This window comes from Labrus mixtus, chromosome 8, assembly GCF_963584025.1.
Source record: "Labrus mixtus chromosome 8, fLabMix1.1, whole genome shotgun sequence".
In the NCBI taxonomy this organism is placed as follows: domain Eukaryota; kingdom Metazoa; phylum Chordata; class Actinopteri; order Labriformes; family Labridae; genus Labrus; species Labrus mixtus.
The window spans coordinates 6,485,304-6,504,606 of record NC_083619.1 but is presented as its reverse complement, the minus strand read 5'-3'; the positions used below and the strand labels follow the sequence as shown (position 1 = coordinate 6,504,606).

Here is a 19,303-nt window from a genome sequence, read left to right as displayed (position 1 = left end):
TGCTTAAATGTAAGAATTCATTTCATACAATCATATTTATTTTGATGTTGATTTCTGAGTGGACAGGAAGCTGATGGTTTCACTTTTGTTACTCGTAGCCTGGTATCCTATATGCCTTTTATTTCATTTCCAACCTTGTGGTGATTAGGATTACTTCACCGGTAAGAAGGCACATGGGAACGTTTTTTAGATGCGCTTTTAGTAGTCCATTTTCGGAATATTGTAGTTTCACCACGGCAGACCCACATCATTAACCTCCACCGTCTCATATTTACCTGGCTGAGTGAAAATGTGGTCGGATTGTCAGAGCAACGTGGTTTATGAATTCTCCTAACATCTTTCCTTAACCTCATGACGTTTCCCCGGGGTTAAGGTAAAGTGGATAGTGAAAGGAAATAGGAGGGACAATCCCAATGCACCCTGACACTAAACAGACACAGGTGAGACTAACAACGCAGGTGAAGACAATCAGGACAATCAGCATGGAGGGAAATCAGACAAAGGGAGGAAGTGAGAAAAGACAAGAAACACATTGGGACAAGAATTACAAAATAAAACAGGAAATACTAAAGACTTAACTAGGAAACATTAAGATAAAGAAAGACACAAGGGAAACAAGAAACACCAGGGAAGAATGAGACAAAATAAAACAAGAAAGGAAATCTAAAATATGAAATATACAAAAAACAAAAGAAGACCAAACATGACAATATTCATGCTTTAATAATCATTTAGTTTGCTCATTATCACCACTGAACTGAGATTCGGGTGATATTTTGTCTGTATTTATGCTTAATGCTTTTATCTTTACATGTTCAATGTGTTTGAATGTTTTTATCATGATCCATTATTTATCTTTACATGCTTGATATCTCCGTGTGGTGCTGCTCGGGGGGGCTTTTGTTTTCTCTGTGTTTCCTGCTCATGTGTCGTTCTGTGTAACCGCTCACAGTACAAATTCTACACTGGTGTGACATCACACTATACATCAGTTTATTACATAACAGTCTTGCCTCACACGACACGGCGTCTAAATCAGTTTGATATCAAAGCTCTCCATCTCGATATGAAACATGAAATCATAAAAACATGAAATCAGAGCATCAGGCCCAGAGAGGAGCCAGAGTCAGAGAGATTATGGAGTTCAGTTTAACGTCAGAATAACAACAACACACTAATCCTCACAACGGACGGATCAGACGCTCACACAGGGCAGATGTGTGTGTGCTTTTGTGTGTGTGTGTGTGTGTGTGTGTGTGTGTGTGTGTGTACGTGTGTGTAGGTGTGTGTGTGAGTGTGATCATTTGAATGCCTGTATCCGTCCTATAAAAAGTGTGTCAGTGTGAAAGTGTGAACATGTGTGCGTCTCTAATGTCACTAAAGCTTCTGTGTTCTGATTGGCTGCTGCCCACACACGCTCCCCCCCTGCTGGCACTGATGTGTGTGCACGAGGGGGGGGGGGGGAGGGGGGGGGGGTATAAAGGGTAAAGACAGGGATAATATGAGGCAGAGGAGAACAGCTGGGCTTCAGAGACGGAGTGGTTTGTTTCTCCAGTCGATACATCGCTCCTCTAACCTCTGGATCAGCAGGTAAGGCTCACCTGTCCTCATGCTCTCACCTGTCCTTGTGTTCTCACCTGTCCTCACTTCGCCTCGGCTGATGTCCTTGTGCCCTCATGTCCTCTGAGCTCTCTGCTAAGTGCTCTCTTACAGTGATACAGTGATGATAGAAGACTGTTTTAGTCCTGTTTTTCTGTTAAAGCAGAGGTTTGTTCCTCTGTGTTCTTCAGAGTTTTGAACCATGGATGAAGAATAAGATGATCTGCTGTGTGTTTGGTGTGAAGTCGGGTCGTTATCTGGTCTGAATGTGTGAATCTATCTTCATCACACTGAAGTCTGACAGCTCGTACTTACATTTTACAGACTTTTCAATATTTCTCCCAGTGGACATTGACATGCAGCTGCACTCAGTCTTTATAGCTCACATGTCACATGTCACATCACATGTTTGGTCTTTGTATTGATAATCTTACAAGTTTTTCATACAACAAATCAATCTAATCCATTTATCTGACAGTCTAAAAACATATCCTGTTATTCTGAAAACAGATTCTGAAAAATGTCCCATTGATCAGTTTAACTTCCAGTGATTTGTGTGTGTGTGTGTGTGTGTGTGTGTGTGTGTGTGTGTGTGTGTGTGTGTGTGTGTGTGTGTGTGTGTGTGTGTGTGTGTGCATGTGAATTGTAGCCTGGTGTTTCAGCACCATGGACAGAGCTAACAGTCATTGAGGGCCTGATTCACTAAGAATGGATTGCGGCCAATAATAACTAAAGATGATGAGTTGGAGGAGGGGAGGGGAAACTTTTCTAACTTGATTGTGAGGGCATTTCTAAGTCATAGACAGGTGGATCACTGGACAGTTTGAGCACGACATCACTTATAAATGCTGCGGCGCAGTTACCACCAACTCTCAGCAGAATGTTTTGTTTTACTCTAACGGTGTGTGGCTGTTTGTGAATTCGATCATTTTTACCGTGAGGCTGATTTGCATTGAAAGGGAACAAATCTTCCACTAATGACTGTAAAATGGATCACTTGACTACTCACAAACAGAGACACTATGTGTTTTTGGACCAAACAGTTCTGGTGACGTTTTGAAGAGGAACTATCTACTAGGGGAGTTTCCTGAGAACTACACACTATGGGGACGTTTTTTCCTGGTGATGGATGATATGAACTTTAAAGTGACGTAAGACAGCCAAGAGTTGCTATAGCAACATCACTTACGCAACATAACTGAAAATATGGAGGACGCCGTGGTGGGAGCTGTGTGTTTGTTGTGTGTGATTGGGTTTATTATGAACATAGCTGAGTTTGAAAGAGTTGTTGTTACTTTTACTTTGCGTCTTTTCCCCATTTTTAATGATTTGAAGAGCCTTTTAAAATAGTGACTGTTTTTAACGGAGGGATTTAAAAATGTCTGTTGGCGGTATTGGATTGGCTCTTGTGTTCGATCAATCAACACACACTGATGTATGGACCAATCACTGTGTACTTACGTCCCTCTTGTGCTTGGAGAGTACCTACTCTGAAACAAGAGCTTAAAAAAGGTCAAAGCAAACACAATGTCTGATCAGAAAGTGTTTGATCCTTCTTTGGAGTTAAGTGCAGAATTATGTTTGTGCTGTTTTTGGAGAATCTGAGTTAGATCTTTACCATGCAGTGAGAAGACAAAAGAAAAGGTTACATGAGGGATTTGAAGAGAAATGGTTATGTGACATATTGTTAAAGAAACATTTTACAGACATATATTCAAATCAAGCACGATAATGTCACTGAATGTTATCTTGAAGCAAACTTATCAAGGACTCATTGATGTTAGGTTACAGGAGGTTACTGCCTCTCGCTCTTCAAGTTGTCAGATTTAAAAACTCCCCGGAGGAACTCAGACTTTGTGAATGATTTGTGATTAAGGAGAAGTGGAGAATGAACTGCATTTTCTTTTGTAAAGTCCTTTTTTATGATGAGTTAAGAACACCTTTGATTAATGAAATGTATGTTCTGCTCTGATGGCGACAGGGTAGAACAGTTGGGTACTTTCAGTGTTTATAAGTCAGTCACTTTTGTCTCTAAAGAAACGTTACAATGGTTTATTCTCTCAGTGTTTCTATTGTTTAGTGTCTACTTTGGGTTTCTGCTCTCTTTGTATCAATGATGGTGTGTTGTGAGACTGTGCTGGGAATTCTGTTTATGCATGACACAATAATACAATTAAATCAAATCAATCAAAAAAATCTCTCCCTGGATAAATAAACTATAAGAGAAAATAACAATTAAACACCGAAAACATGTAAAGAAAAAAGAAAAAAGGTTCCTGCTCTGATCTGTGAACCAATCTGTGCCAATGCTCCATCCAACTTGTCAATGATGTGTGTGTTCATGTGTGTGTGTGTGTGTGTGTGTGTGTGTGTGTGTGTGTCTGCGCACACACACAGTTTCATCTCTCTCTGACCTTGTCTGTCATCAGCCTAAGACTAAAGCATGTAATGATTCTCAGTGTTGAAAAAGAAAACCCTCTGCATGCATCATTCATGTTATTATTTTAAATCTTTATCATGTATACATAAAGCAGGATTACAGGTAACTACGTTATTAAAGGTGTGATCCAGTCAGTGACCTCTGATAGGAAATCACAGTGAGGAAGGTTGAAAATCGTCAGTCATATTTTTATCTAAGAGAGAAAGAGCACTGTGTAAGTTACACATAAACGTTGGTAACTTCTGGAAAAGCAGGAGAAGCTGGAAAGGAGCGATTGAATCCCTCACAATCTTACATCTCTTAGATCAGTAGCTGAATAGATGCAAACAGACCTGATGGCAGTGGATGAAGATTCTGCCAACCATGCTTATAATAACAACATGGTTTATTTCAATATTAACACAGCAATATTTTTACAGTGCACTCTTTTTTTACAGCAGTGAGTGTGCTCCATGTGAGACCCTCTGAGCATGCACCAGGCTTCATATTGACCTGTCTGAAACCTGCACACCCGGGGCGATGAGGGAGAGCACGAACACTGATACATCGATATTCACTGAAAGCATGCCAAATTAAAACCGGGATAGATATTGACCCGGTTGTTCCTGGATTCAGCTGGATTCATTTGGAAAAGAAGGAGGAGCTGGAGAGGAGTGAGGGGAACCCCCGATCCTCTCCAGCTCCTCCTTCTTGTCAAAACGTTTTGTTAATTACAAACAATAAATCACCAAATATTGGGTGTCTATGGCTTCTATTGTTGTTGCTGTGAAACCGGTATTCCCACCATTTGATTTTTAATAGAATAATATATTTTCTACAGCTGGTCAAGTGGAAGAACCCTCCACTGCTGAAGACTTTTTGAATAAGAGTAGTTCTGCATTAACAAAGTAAACAGTTTAAATATGAATCAGACACTCTAAAGACCCCATTAACAGAACCAGGATCCATAAAGACCTAAAACCACAGCACTGGTTCTGATATGCGATGAGTCAGAGAAGATCTTTAGGACTGTGTTGTGACAACACGCTTACACATAAAAATGTTTAAAGGACAATTCTTCAATTTCTAAACCTGAACTCTTTTTTTTTCTTATACAAACGTTGGGTTCAGTAGATGTGACAGCTGAAAAATAACTTTAAACCATGTATTTTATTTTGCAGTCTGCTGATGAAACTCACCTTTTTCCCCTACTGGTTTAGACCCAGAACATGTAAAGAGTGTCCAAAGTGTAAAGTTTGCTTCTTATTTTAGCCTGCATTAAAAAGCTGTAATATTGAAATAATATTCTAGCGGAACAAACTTCATGTTCTGGTTGCGCAGAGTTGTGACGTCACCAATAATGTATCGGATTAGACCATGATTTACTGAAGCAAGTCGTGTCCCTGCTGGACTAGCCCACTTGTTAGATAGATAGGCTATCTATAACAGTGTTGGGGGGGGTCCGAGTGCAGCACGCCCTGCAGTGAGAGAGAAAGAGAGAGAGAGAGAGAGTGAGAGAAAGAGAGAGAGAGAGAGAATACTGTCAATATGATTTATCTCTTCCGCTCTGTTTCACGAACATCAGAACAGATCAGGTCGATATATATTCTGTTTCCTCTCTCTCATCTCTCTCTCTCCGCCACGCACACACATACACACACATCCACACACACACACATTTCCACGCGCCGCAGCGGCATCCTGTATGCGTCCATCCTCGCGCCAGCGGGTGGCCGCCTGGCTGCTCGCGCTGCCGTTGGGAAAGCAAGGTGGAGAGGAATGCGCGCGCCGCGGCCGGCTGGAGATGATCTCGTTCTGGCTGCTGTGCTGGAAGCTGCTGGTAGGTTTAAAAAAACGCATCACAGAGCTCATTGTGCTCCGGCTGCAGATTATAGGGGACGGTGTTTGGCGGCCGTCCTGCAGCCTGTGCGCGAGGTGTGCATGCGCGCGAGGCTTAAGCTTATATAGCTCGAGCTACCATCAAATAGCGAGTGTCTTGGCTTCTGTACGAGCGCTTATCTGTCACGATTCTGGTGCTTCGCCCGGTGTGAGGACGTGCGTTATGTAAGAGGATGGCTCAGCACTCCTCTGACAGAACAGGATCATTAGAAGTGATGAGAACAGATCCGAGCAGGGACCGTATAGAACTGCTGTCTGACTGAACAACACTGCTTCACTCATCATCCCACCCGTCATCTTCTATAAAACACATGAGGCCTAAAGCTGATCAGTAATCCTCACACACACCCACACACACACACCCACACACAGATGATGATGATGACGCTGTCTCCAGATGTTTGAGTTGAGGGTAATCAGAGATTCCACACTAAGTGTACTGGCTTCAGAGTTCTGATGTCATGACAGCAGAATTGAAACTTTGATAGCCTACTAGAAAATCAAACAGTATTGATGCCATGGCAACAAAAATGCAAACTATATTGACACCTACCAGTTCATTTATTGTTTTTATTACCGAATAACAGGTGAACTCCTATGCACAATTTAGACAATGTGCAGGGCGTTTTGTTGGAAATATGACTGACGATTTGTAGATTTGTATCTGTAGTTTTTCTTCACCTGTCCTCCTTTTTTAAAGCTTCAGTACTGTTTGACACAGATTGCGTCATTTTTAAAACACGTGGTGGAATCAAAAAGTTTTGAAAATGTCGACCATCTTGGTTCACATCCAGGCAGGCAGTGATCGGATGCCGGGATTAGAGCTGAGAGCTGAAATCCTCCCCCAGATGCTTTGACCTCTCTCTCGACAAATTGAAGATTTATCTTTAGAGAAAAATGATTGGAGGACTGCAGACGTTATGAACACTCAGTAAATCTCCTCATTCAGCCTCGGTCATGACTGCAGCAGAGGGCTTTATCTTGTGCAGGCACTCAGTGTCAGGACGTAGGTCGCCATGAAGAAGGGATAAAACAATCTTTTCAACCAGACATGGATGACGCATCACCTTCTTTAAAAACACAGGAGGTTGTTGGTCTGCTTCTGCCTCAGTGTGACTTTTGTGTTTGCTTAGATCTCAAATCATGTCTTACACATGATGACACAAACAAACTGATTAAGGCAGCATTGCAACAACAACCTCTGTGTTCTGTGAGTTCAAATTTCTGTTTTTATAAACGTAGTCTGGTGTGTTGGTAAAGAGGTATGTAACATCTGTTTCTGGTTAAATAAAATCATCTTCCTCTTTAACAAAAAGGTCTGTCTCTGTAGGATCCTTTCTGTAATGCCGTCACACACTTTAGATAACAATCTGAACCTGTCGGTGATAAAAAACCTAAGTCCACAACTTAATGGACACACTTTGTTCCATCAAGGATTACCATGAAATCCCACCGGGGCGGCTGCGGCTCAGTTGGTAGAGTTGATCAGGGGTTCGATCCTCCAGCCACATGATCGATGTGTCCTTGGGCAAGACACTTAACCCCAAGTTGCTCCTGCTGCTTCATCCGTTGCGTATGAATGGATGAGTTACTTCTTATGGTCATTTTACACAGCAGCATCTGTCATCAGTGTGTGAATGTGTAGGTGTGACCGGCTGTGTAAAAGCACAAATCTTTGAGTAGTCAGAAAAGAGCTATACAAGCTCAAGTGCGTTTACCTTCAGAATGTTTTTCTCTGACAAATGCTTTAAATGTTCTTCCTTTTGGGATGATTTCCATTCTGTTCAGCACCATGTGTAGCTCTTTTAGTACCATCTGTTTTCACCATGTGGAGTTTCTAATCCTGCTATCTTCGCTAGTTAAGATCTCATCCTGCGGTAACGGTTGATAGTTGTGAAGTACAGACACAGGCCATGAGTCTCTCCTCTGGTCACTTGTCTTTCATTGAGGAGTCTTTTATCATCAAACCAGCACTCCACAAACTGTGTTCACTTACCATGCATGATTATGACCTCATGACAATGAAAAGATTGGAAACAAAAAGTGGCACAGCCAGTTACGTTTGCGTCGCTAGGTATCCGGTATTATCAAAGTACGACCCACCCTAACTGCTCCTCTGAACGGACCAATGAAGGCAACGGGTATCAGCCAATTAGAGACAGAGTAGGGTTGGTCACTCCTTTGCCCTTCAAGGAAAAACATTGCAGCTTACTTTTGAATAATGCATCAGAGGGGATTTAGAAGTGGGCATACACAACGGAGACTGCTCTCAATCATTCTAACCACTGAGCTTCAGGTGGTATTAAGATCAAAGTAATGAAAATGTGAACACCGCAGAGCATTGTGATGATTTAATGACTGGACTTCATGATTAAAGTTTGTCTCAGTGAAGAATGATTCAAGAGGAACACAATCATTGCACGGACCGACATGAAACAGTTTATTCTTATAACGAAGGCTCTGTTTAAAAAATGCATCATTCAGTTTCCACCTGGAGGCTGTAAAAGCTGTCGGTTGAGGTGTGTCTGGTGTTCTGCCAGCTTTCAGGTGTCCTGTTGACACAAGTACTCTGGTGTGCAGCGAGGAATCACTGATCCGATCCCTACCTGAACCATCTGAAGTCTGCTCAGGCTGACAGGCAGTCTGCAGGCCTGTCAGGTCAAGTTTACTTCTGACTGTTTCAGGTTAGAGATCATAACACTGAGATATCTACAAGTTCACATGTTTATAGTTTAGTTATCATCATCATCATCATCATCACTGTTATCATACTGTATTTATCACAGAATCATCGTACATGTCAGTGAGAGTTGTTTCAGTGTGCCGGTGACTTCACTGAGAGAGGAGCAACTTTAGCACGCCCACCTCTGCATCTAGACTCTGTGTTACCATAGCAACACCTCCAGCCTGTCACCAGCACATGCCCGAAACCACAGACCATAATAATCTGCAAACCCACTCACAGCCAACGCATCGTCGCCACGGCAACCATCTGAAGGCTCCTCAACATTTATAGAAACACTTTGCGTGTGTGTGTGTGTGCGTGTGTGTGTGTGTGTGTGTGTGCGTGTGTGTGTGTGTGTTGCTTTACCTGTTTTAGTGTTGAAGCTGTGTCTTTATAAACTCGTGACAAACCCGATGTGTTTCTAAATGAATTAGAGTAGATGTTTCCTGAGTATTACAAATGCATCATCATTAGAGGAGTACAACCTGAAGTTTAATGGGAACAAAAATAAATTCTGTTATATAAATAGATCCAGATGAGAAATGAGTGATGATTAAAAAAAAAAACAAGCTGTCTGTGTGCAGCCTGCAGTGTTTCTGACTTTGTAGGTCATCTTCAGCCCGGTCATTCTGAAGCTGCATAAATGAATATAGGAATATATTAGTTAGCTCAACATGACATAGAGTGGCAGCAGAGCAGCTTCAGAGACACACTGACCCTCCCTGGAGCTACTACCAGCAGAGCAAGCAGGCTGTGTGCACTATTTGCGGGGGGACAACAAAGGGGACATTTTCTCAAGAGCAATTCCTGAGGGGGATATCAAAGCTGCCACCAAAAGTACTAAAGTACTGTTTAGTTGGGTGCACTGGTAGCCTAGTGTGCATGCATGCGTGTGAAGGCCGTAGTCCTCCAAGTGAGCGCCCCAGGACCTGTGGCTCATGTCCCGCATGTCATTCCCAACTCTCTCTCTCCCCGATTTCTGACTCTATCCACTGTCCTATCTCTAAAATAAAGGCATTACAAGCCAAAAAAGAAACCTTTCAAAAACAGAAGTAGTGTTTAGCCAGAAAAGTGAAACAAACTGCTTTTGAATCTAAACAGAGGAAGCAAAACAGTGAAGACACATAAAGAGAACATAAGAACATGTGTGTGGGGGATGTTGAGACTTATTATTGGCTGATATAGAAACCGTATTAACATTAATACAAGACCATCTAAACTGACCCGATACCAACAGTTACAGTCATTGAGAGCTGTCAAACATCACTTTCCACTCACTTAAACTTTGCACCGCAATGCATGATGGAATATATTGATTGGTTAAAGACAATCAGTTTTACACTACTTTTCACAATGCATTGTGGGATACAATGAGTGCATTATCTAGGGTATGATCATGCTTACTCAGAATTCAGACAGCACTACAAAATGGCATATCCACTGTAGAGTGCACTATGTAGTGTGTGTGATTTGGGACTCAGCCGGGGACACATTTCACAGTCAGCACGTTTCCATGATAAATGAAGTGGAGCTACACCCTCCACTTTGATTGCTGTCATCACTCTCCCCTGTATCTTGCTTGACTCACTCCTGCTTGATTACTTCTTGTGTATTAAGTGTCAGGGTGCATTGGGATTGTCCCTCCTGTCCGCTTTCACTATCCTCTTTACCTTAACCTCGGGGAAAACATCATGAGGTTAAGGAAAGATGTTAGGAGAATTCGTATAGAATTCCTTTAGGGAAAGGCGGCCACGTTGTTCTGAGAATCCGACCGCATTTTCACTCCTACGTAAGTATGCGACGGCGGAGGTTAATGATGTGGGTCTGCCGTGGTGAAACTACACTTTTCTGAAAATGGACTACAAAAAACGCAACTAAAAAAATGTTCCCGTGTGCCATTTTACTGGTGAAATAATCCTAATTACCACAAGGTTGGAATTTAAATAAAAGGCATATAGGATACCAGGCTACGAGTAACAAAAGTGAAACCATCACCTTCCTGTCCACTCATAAATCAACATCAACATAAGTATGATTGTATGAAATGAATTGTTGCGACTCGCTTTAAAAGTTGCAGCCACAAGGAATTGTGGGGCGGCATATCTCATCTCCTTTGGTAAAGGGTGGTCCAGTGTATCCTAAGCTAAAGGAGGTTATAAAGGAAGCATTGACCCACCTTTCCTTAGCTTTAAGAGAATTCGAACGGCTCTTATCCTGGATAGAGATGCTTCTTGGTCATTTCACTCAGTTTGGAACCTTCCTAAGCAAAAGAGACAATTCGAACGCACCCTCAGTGTTTCTTCTGTCCTGTGTCAGTTCATTACGTCGACTCTGCCTTTGTTTTAGTATGCAAACTGCACCCTTACCCTAACCCAAGTGTACAGAGACACTGTTTGCTCTGCAGCACAGTTAGGGGAACGCTTAACCCTTTGTGTGTGTAATTTGTGAATTAGACATAGTGTCTTTTTGACTCAAGTTTAGAGGTTGCAAAAGCCACGCAGTACGCAGTAACCAATAAATTAAAAGTTCAGAAAGATATTTTAAAAATATAGATTTATGTAACACGACCAATCCATACAACATACTTAAAGTACAGGTGTCATGGTCCCTGACCTATTACTGAAGCTCACACACACACACACACACACACACACACACAGTCCCACACTCACACATTTACAGTCAAAATAATTGAACAGTTTCAAATCCACTTTCATAGAACATAAGGTTTCCACAGACGTCTGGTCAGAAAAAATAAAAATAAAAACATGAATAAATAATCAGCTCTTAATTCAGTGTTTGTTTGTATCAACAGAGAGCCACAACTGGTTTAAGGAGGACACCTGAGCTGACAGACGGTAACCACGACGACAGTAGCTCAGGTAACATTAACCCTGTCAACGACCCCACCACTGCAGAACAGCCAACAGATCCAGATACCATGGAGATCAGCTCGTCACCACCGCTGACTGATCTGGAGAGCTGGCACAGCCAGGAAGCACAGGAACTCCATTACCCAGAGGGCCACAGGGGGCGGCAGCCAAACGGAGACGAGCAGGAGACCGAAGAGGCTGCAGAGGGAGAAGACGGAAAAGACGAGTGTGACTATCTCGTTTTTGATTCAGAGAAGAAGGGAGCAGAGACAAAAGAAGGGGAGGAGACAGGGAAGGAGGGAGGAGACAGGGAAGGAGGGGAAGAGACAGAGAGAGGAGGGAGCGAGGGAGGACATGAAAGACGAGGCGATAAAGGAGAAGAGGAGAAAGAGAGAGAAGATGAGGGAAGAGGAGAAGCAGAGGGAGGAGATGGGTTGAAATCTGAGAGTGAAGTTTTAGAGGGAGAAGAAGAAGGAGAAATAAAAGAAGGAGAGACGGAGGAGAAAGATGGAGAGAAGACTAAAGAAGAGGACGGGCTGAGAGGAGAGACAGACGGAGAGACGAAGGAGCTCCTCCTCCTCTCTGACCTCCTCGTGTGTCCTGCTCCATCAGAGCACACTGAGGAGAACAGAGACGACCTGAGCGACTGCCTGCAGGCCGAGCTCGCCATCGTCTACTCAGACAGTGACACAGGGGATGACCACTGGGCAAGCTCCTCCCCCTGTGATGTCACCAACCTGGGAGAAGTGGGAGAAAGCAGGGAGGAGGACGGAGGAGGGCAGGAAGTAGAGACTGGAGCAGGGGAGCAGAGGAAGGAGGAGTCGATGAGGAGCGCGAGGGATCTGTTCCTAAGGTCTCCCTCCTGCAGCTCCACAACAAGCTCCTCCGACCCCGACAGGAGGGTAAGACCCCGCCCAGCTTTCTGTTTCATGTTCACCTCGGAGGTCTCTCAGGTGTTTCAGCTAAACTAAACATCACTGATCCTCGATGCCCAGACAAGTGACACAACAAAACATCTTACAACACAACATTAACCTCTGCACACCTGTCCTATACCTGCGCTGAGTTGATGAATCAACTTTATTTAAACAAACAAAAAGTTCATTTAATAAGCCCTGACAGACGTGACATAAATGTTAGAATAAAACATTTTATGAGCTGTCTCCTGTTTTAAGAACAGGGTGCCTTTTGGAGCTGGGTATTGTCCACAACCTCCCAATTCATTTCGATTTCAATTCTTTGGGTCACGAATTGATTCGATATCGATTCGATTCGATATTGATTAATATGCTTCCATATTGATTTAATAATACATACAGATGACAGGAATACCCAGATAACTCATCCCAGTTCCTTCTGATATTTATTAAATAATTACGTGTGCATTGTTTGTATAGGTTTAGAACAAACTGACTCAAAATGTATTTTATCGTTAAATCATTCTTTAAAAAACAAATAATAAAACATAAAAGTACAGTATGAACTTAAATGCACAATTGTGCCTGACCTGAATTCACAGCACCCACAGTGCCCCTAGTGGAGAGGGGCTTCATTACAACGAAAACAAAATCGATCTCAGGATATTGAAGTGGGAAAACAATAATTGCAATGCATTGATGAATCGATATTTTTAACCAGACCAGTGCCTTCCAACCAGCATCATCATGTTACAAATAATCTTACTTCAAAAAATAGCGTAGTATAACCTTTTTATTATTTCTGATGCTCACATTTGTTTTATTTTTAAATGTAAAAAAGTTAAACGTTAAAAAAAAACAAATTCCATTATCTGCTTCATTGACAATCTTTGTTTTTCCCTGGAATAATGCGACGTTTTCTTTGGTGATGTTATGAACACAGAGAAAATGGAGTTTGGTTTACTGATGGATCTGAAAGGATGAATCGTGACTCTTGGTCCCATCAGCTTTGATAGTTTTGCAGTTCTTTATTAGAGGTTAAAGTTTTAAGAAGGAAACAGACACATTCCTTATTGTGTGAACATGTTCAGCAAGCTCTGAGTTTGAAATACTAACGAGAACTAATCAGATTCTTCAACCAGAACTCATCATGTCACGCCTGTATCTGAATTCATTATTTCTTATTAGCGGCTGTCTGTCTTGACTGGTCACACTAACTCTCATATTTACAACACAGCTGTTCAAGCAAACAAGGAAGGAAAATAAATTCATACATCACCACTCACAAGCAAAAATGTTATTTGTGTTAATACTGTAAATCTCCCTCATACCTCTTATCAGTCTGTAACACCTGAGTTAATCCTGATCCTGGTCTGTGGCAGGTCCCTGTAGACTTCTGCGTCCTCCAGGAGACCCTCAGTGAGAATGTCTCCACAGAGCATGTCGACTTTCTGTTGGCCCGCCGCCAGTGGAAGAAGATGGAGGCGGAGGTCAAAGGTCAACCCACGCCCAAACCAGGACTCAGATCTCCGGGGAGTTTCCAGGGGACCCACTCCTCCCTGTACCCCCCGACCCGCAGCCCCCGCCTCAAACACAGGTAACCACCTGCTGATGAGAAGCTCTGGAATTAAGGTCATGGGCCCTGCCAACCCAAAAAAAAGAAGAAGCTGTCAGTGGCGAATTCGATTCCTTAGTTGCAGCCTAAAATGTACTTCTCTACAACATAACGCGAAAACAGTCGTTCCATAATTTATTTATATCTACCGGTGAGATTGATATTTAATATGTGAGATGAACAAATTAACAACTAACTCTACGTGCCATGAAAAGACAGAATATTACTTTCTGATTGGAGCACATGTTAGCCCAAAATAAAAGAGTAATTAAAAAGAAACATCTTGTACCTTTTTTTTAAGTTTCAGTTTTCAGTATGTCTTATCTAAAGCCAGGTTTCTTTCTTTCCTTTCAAAGAGAGCTCCATTATCCCATGCCCAGAGAGCCCCCCCTGTCCTCCACCCTGTCCCCCAGCTCAGAGGACTCAGGTCTGGATGACTCCTCGTACCGCAGCCCCCTGGAGGAGCCAGAGACCGCCGTGGAGAGAGAGATCCGACGGACTTTGGAGAGAGAGGAAAGACACCGCAGGGAGAGGGGGATAATCGCTCAGGGCCTGAATATATCCAGGTAACAGAAATAGGTCTAGGTTCCAGACTAGGTCGAGTAAAGATCACTAAAATAGTAAGGGGAAATCTGTTCTCCATGCAAAAAAATCTGACTGTAAGCGGTCCCAAGATGGGACTGAAGGTCTACTGTAGTTCTGTGCATCTTAAGCCATTGGACACTTTCAAAGCATCTATGAAGTTTGAGGGAAAGCCTTCTATAGTCAGCGCATATTTACCACTTGTAGAAAGAAGTATTCTAGCCATTATGATTTTCATTTTAGATCTCTTTAAACAGAGTTATGTACACAGTGATCTTTAAGCCTCTTCATAGGAAAGAACGAGCACATGGTGTTCACATTAAGTCAAAAAGTTTTAGTTTTCATTTTAAAACATTTTTTAACCTTGTGATAAATGAAAGTCTGATGTTGCCCTTGTTTCTGATTTTTCCAATGTCCTTTTCTTCTTGTTCTGCGGTCAGACCCACAACCCTGCAGACAGGACGATCTCCACCCAGACCTCCAGCTTGTCGTACCCCTACCCTGTCCATCTCCCCCTCCCCCTCCTGCTCCTCTTCCCTCCCACGGTCCGTCTACCATGAGATGACAGCCAATAATGTCATCATCCTGGAGCCAGACTCGTCTAGTCCTACCTCGAGGACCCGCCTACTCACCACTGCGATTGGCGGCCTCTCTGATTGGCCTATGAGCCACGATGCCGTGTCCTCTGCCAATGTCATCGTTGTGGAAACATCCAATCTTATCATTCGCAGCGCCTCTGAGTTCTGCCTAAGCTCTGCCCCCGTGCCCATTGAAAAACAGGAGAGCACGTTCACATCCAATCCGTTCTTTAAGCTGCGCTCACTGAGCAGCCAGTCGCTGGTGGAGCAGGAGATCCGTATGGTAAGGCAGAGGGAGGAGGAGTGGAGGAGGCAGAGGGAGGAGATGTGGAGGAGGAGGAGGGAGGCAGAGTGGAGCAAGGGAAGGGAGCGGTATGACACGGTGCTGGTGTCTCCAGGCCTCAACGATAACATTAGCTATAAGGGTACGTACAGTCAAGACCACAAACATACCAGAAAAGTTAGTTCAATTAAAAAAGTAAACCAAATAAATCAGTAAGCAGGCTGTTTTATTCACTGCTGTAACTTTTCTCCTCTTCACCACAACCAAAATATTCACTTTGTGGATTTCTGTTAGAGTGTTTAATACAGATTGACTTTATTAGTTAGAGTCATCATTCAACAGTTTGCAGATGATGTTGTGTTTTACCTTCTCAATCCACTGAACAGCATACAATTCAATACTGAATACAGTTTGTGCATGGGGAAAATTTTGTTTCTTTAAGGTTCTGTGTCAATTACCTTTTTTTTTTTGACCTGGCAGCGCTGATAACTTTGTTGTTGCTATGTTTCAAAAAGTTGGCTTTTCATTTGCTTCTCTCAGGAGTGACTGTAAGGGCCAATTTGAATAGCTCTGTGTGCTTAATATTTTTTTTTTATTCATGGAAATATGACCAATAAAACAATAAAATTAATATATACCATATAAATGAATCCTGCCCTCGCATTAGCAGCTCTACACCTGGAAATTGGCCATTGGAAAGACCAAAAAGATCAGTTTTTCCTCTGCCCTTGTTGTTGACCAATCTGTTTTGACTTTGATTGGTCAGCAAAGGAGAGGTGACATAGACGAGTGCAGTGGGTTGCCAGGTTTGCAAGGGCAGCGACACTGATGGTGTTTTTGTTTTCAGGATGTTACGCCCCAAAAAAACGCTTAACTGCATGGGTGCTGCCAGCGAAACAAAAACATGTGATTACAGGCCTTAATGGTTAATCTTCTTATATGAAAATAATTAAAATGTAAAATTTGTATTTTTCTTTTTTCAGTTCCAGAGGTTCCAGACAGATGTGTCTCCTCACCTTCTTCCCCCTCTAGGACTCGTAAAATGGAACGATCCAGTTCTTCTTGTGACCAAAAGGTGAACTGACACACACACACGCACACACACAAACAACAAATCAACGGAAATAGTCTACAATATAAAAGTTTACTACAGATACAGAGCAATGCCACCTTTCATTTGAAAACTGAAATAAATTCAGTCTGTGTTGCACTACTTTGGTCTGCTAAAAAATATATATAAATATAAATATTGATAAATTGAGCTTCAACCTCATAGAGTGAACTGTCTATATATAATCTGTCTTTACAGTAACATTCATCTAAAGATTGAATATCTCTCATTGATGTTGTATAATAAATGTAAACTGTAACACTGCAGCTTACTGTTTTAACTCTGTTCATGAACACACACAGCATATCAATCATATTTTATTTTAACTATCTTTGGTCATTGATTTCTTCCTTTGCTCATTCATTCATTTGTTGCTGTTAATAATTGTGAACTTTCTAATTTGTTAATCAGTTGGACTGATTAATTTTATTATTCAATAGTTCACAATTTAACAAATATTTGGAACACTTTTTTTCATCAAGTCATCACTCATGTATTCATCCATTCAAACTGTCCCATCCTCTCTCTAATTCTTTATTAACCTTTCCGTCATCCATCCACTCGTCCATCTGTTCGTCCATCCATCCAAACTATCCTATTGTCTACATTTCTTCATCCATCCATCCAACAATTCTCAATTCATCCATCCATCCTTCCATTAATCCATACATCCATCCTTCTATTCATCCATCCATCCAAACTGTCCTATTGCGTAATTTCTTCATCTATCCATCCAACCATTCTCCATCCATCTTTCATTCATTATCCATTATCCATCCATCCATCATCATTTTAAACTGTCCAACCCTCTCTTCAATGATCCATCCATCCATCCAACAATCCATCCCTCCTAATATCCATCCATCATCCATTTTGACTCCAGTGGTTCAGCTGAATCTCGCCCTCCTCCTTCCCCCCTCCAGTTCCCCTCCTCCCTCTCCTCAGTGCCGCGGCGACAGAACACGATGGCACAGCGATGGGAAGCCTCCCTGTTAGCCAACCAGAAGAAGGAGTGATCATGGACGGCGCTCAGCTGTCAGCCCTGTAACGCCAAAGTTACCCGTCGTGTATCGCAGTGTTGGTTCTGTGTTCAGAACGATGGGTCAGACGATCATCAGTCTGTTTATTGGTGGATGATATGATGAGTTGATGATGCTTTAATGACAGAAACAGTCAGACTGGTTTCTGAAAACAGACTGTACAACAAAATGTCAACCTGGAGAAAGTTCTCTTCATATTTAGTAACTTGGACTCCTCCAGCACACCAGCTGCGTCACTATAATAATATTTATAGAGTATAGAATTGCACTGGAAATAATACAGCTGTTTCTGACATGTGGCCTATATTTTCTATTTGATGTAAACTTGTAGAAGCACATGTTAAAACCTGCTGTATCCTCCTTTAATATTTCATATTTGCTGCACCTTTATTTCTACATGTGAATGAATTATGATACCACTGTTTGTGATAGTTATGGATTTGTATGAACTGACTGAATGTGGTGATTTTCAAACCTTTACTGGGCAGACACGGAGTTAATGTGAGTTATTTATTAGGTATTAACATATGGCGGCAGACAAGGGGAAAATGGTCCAAACTCTTCACTTCCTCATACCCCTCACTTTCTCCTATCAACCATTAACAGTTACATTGAGCGCCCCCTACAGGCCTGGAGCACGTCTCTTGAGTTTTTCTAATCAGCATCGTTACTGACTTCTGCGATGTGTTTTTTTCTGTATTTGCAGTGTGATTTCCCAAATATAAGTCATGAGTGTTTGCCTTTGACAGCCACCGTAGCAAGTGCACACAACATCATTTTAAAATAATGTAGCTATGCATAGCAGAAACTAGAAAAGGCAAACATTTATTATATTAAGTTTAATACATGATTTATATCCTTAATGTTCCGACCCAGAGTTTCAAAGTCACTGTCAAAGAAGGCTCAACAAACCTTCAGTCCAACCCTGAGCTCTGAGTTGATTTACACTCAGGTGGGAAAGACTGACTTGATGGTTCAAGAACAGCTGATATAAGTCTGTTCAATCAAAAACAATTGCAATTGATGTTAGTTTTTGGCTGGACTTGGCTCACTTTTATTTTCTTTCTGGGTACTAGGGGTCCGAACACACTTTTAAAATGAGGGTCTATGTTTCTGTGTTTCTTTGACAGCTCGTGTTTTTCAGCTGATTGTTTGAGCTTCAGCAGCGTGAGCATGCTGTGTAACTTTCAGACAGATGTTTTATTTTTAGGATTGATTTAACCTGACCAAACTCTGCCTACCTGAGACTCTGCAGTCTCAGCTGATGTTGAAGCACTTCTGAAAGAACCAGACGTTTGAATCTAAAGAAAAGATTTTTACATATTTTTATGTCCTGCGTTGATTCCTACAGAGATGTACTGTATCGTATTTTTGCTGCATATATTTATGAATTCAGCGTATAAATCCTCAAAGCTTTTTATCCTTAAAAGAAGGATTATTTTAAAGTGGAAGTGAGCCATGTTTTTTTTATAGGGATGTGTTTGCTGAGTGTGCATGTTTATACTGATGTGTGTTATTATGACCCATCCTCCGCTAACTTGAGTTCAATTTCTTGAGTCCAGCTCACTCGCTGTTTTAGATGATGGACTCACATGTTCTGCGCAGTGAACAAGAGTTCAAGTCAAATTAGAAAATGGAGGAGGATATTTTTGAAAACGGGTG

General features: G+C 42.0%; 1 protein-coding gene across 4 annotated transcripts; it reads left to right on the top strand.

Moving 5' to 3' along the window:
• The first annotated feature begins 1,512 nt into the window (after positions 1-1,512).
• On the top strand, positions 1,513-18,527 carry LOC132978697 (cyclic nucleotide-gated cation channel beta-1-like). Of its 4 annotated transcripts, none has more exons than XM_061043966.1 (7): positions 1,513-1,590; positions 11,458-12,417; positions 13,815-14,029; positions 14,404-14,613; positions 15,070-15,632; positions 16,474-16,565; positions 17,525-18,527. In XM_061043966.1, the coding sequence occupies exons 2-7, from the start codon at positions 11,584-11,586 to the stop codon at positions 17,615-17,617; spliced, it is 2,007 nt and encodes a 668-aa protein (XP_060899949.1). In that variant the 5' UTR covers positions 1,513-1,590; positions 11,458-11,583; the 3' UTR covers positions 17,618-18,527. The 4 variants fall into 4 exon arrangements, with proteins under 4 accessions (XP_060899949.1, XP_060899947.1, XP_060899948.1 ...); XM_061043964.1 differs by lacking the exon at positions 1,513-1,590 and adding an exon at positions 5,527-5,858 and having other exon boundaries at positions 17,485-18,527; XM_061043965.1 differs by lacking the exons at positions 1,513-1,590; positions 17,525-18,527 and adding exons at positions 5,527-5,858; positions 17,013-17,269.
• Positions 18,528-19,303: the final 776 nt, after the last annotated feature.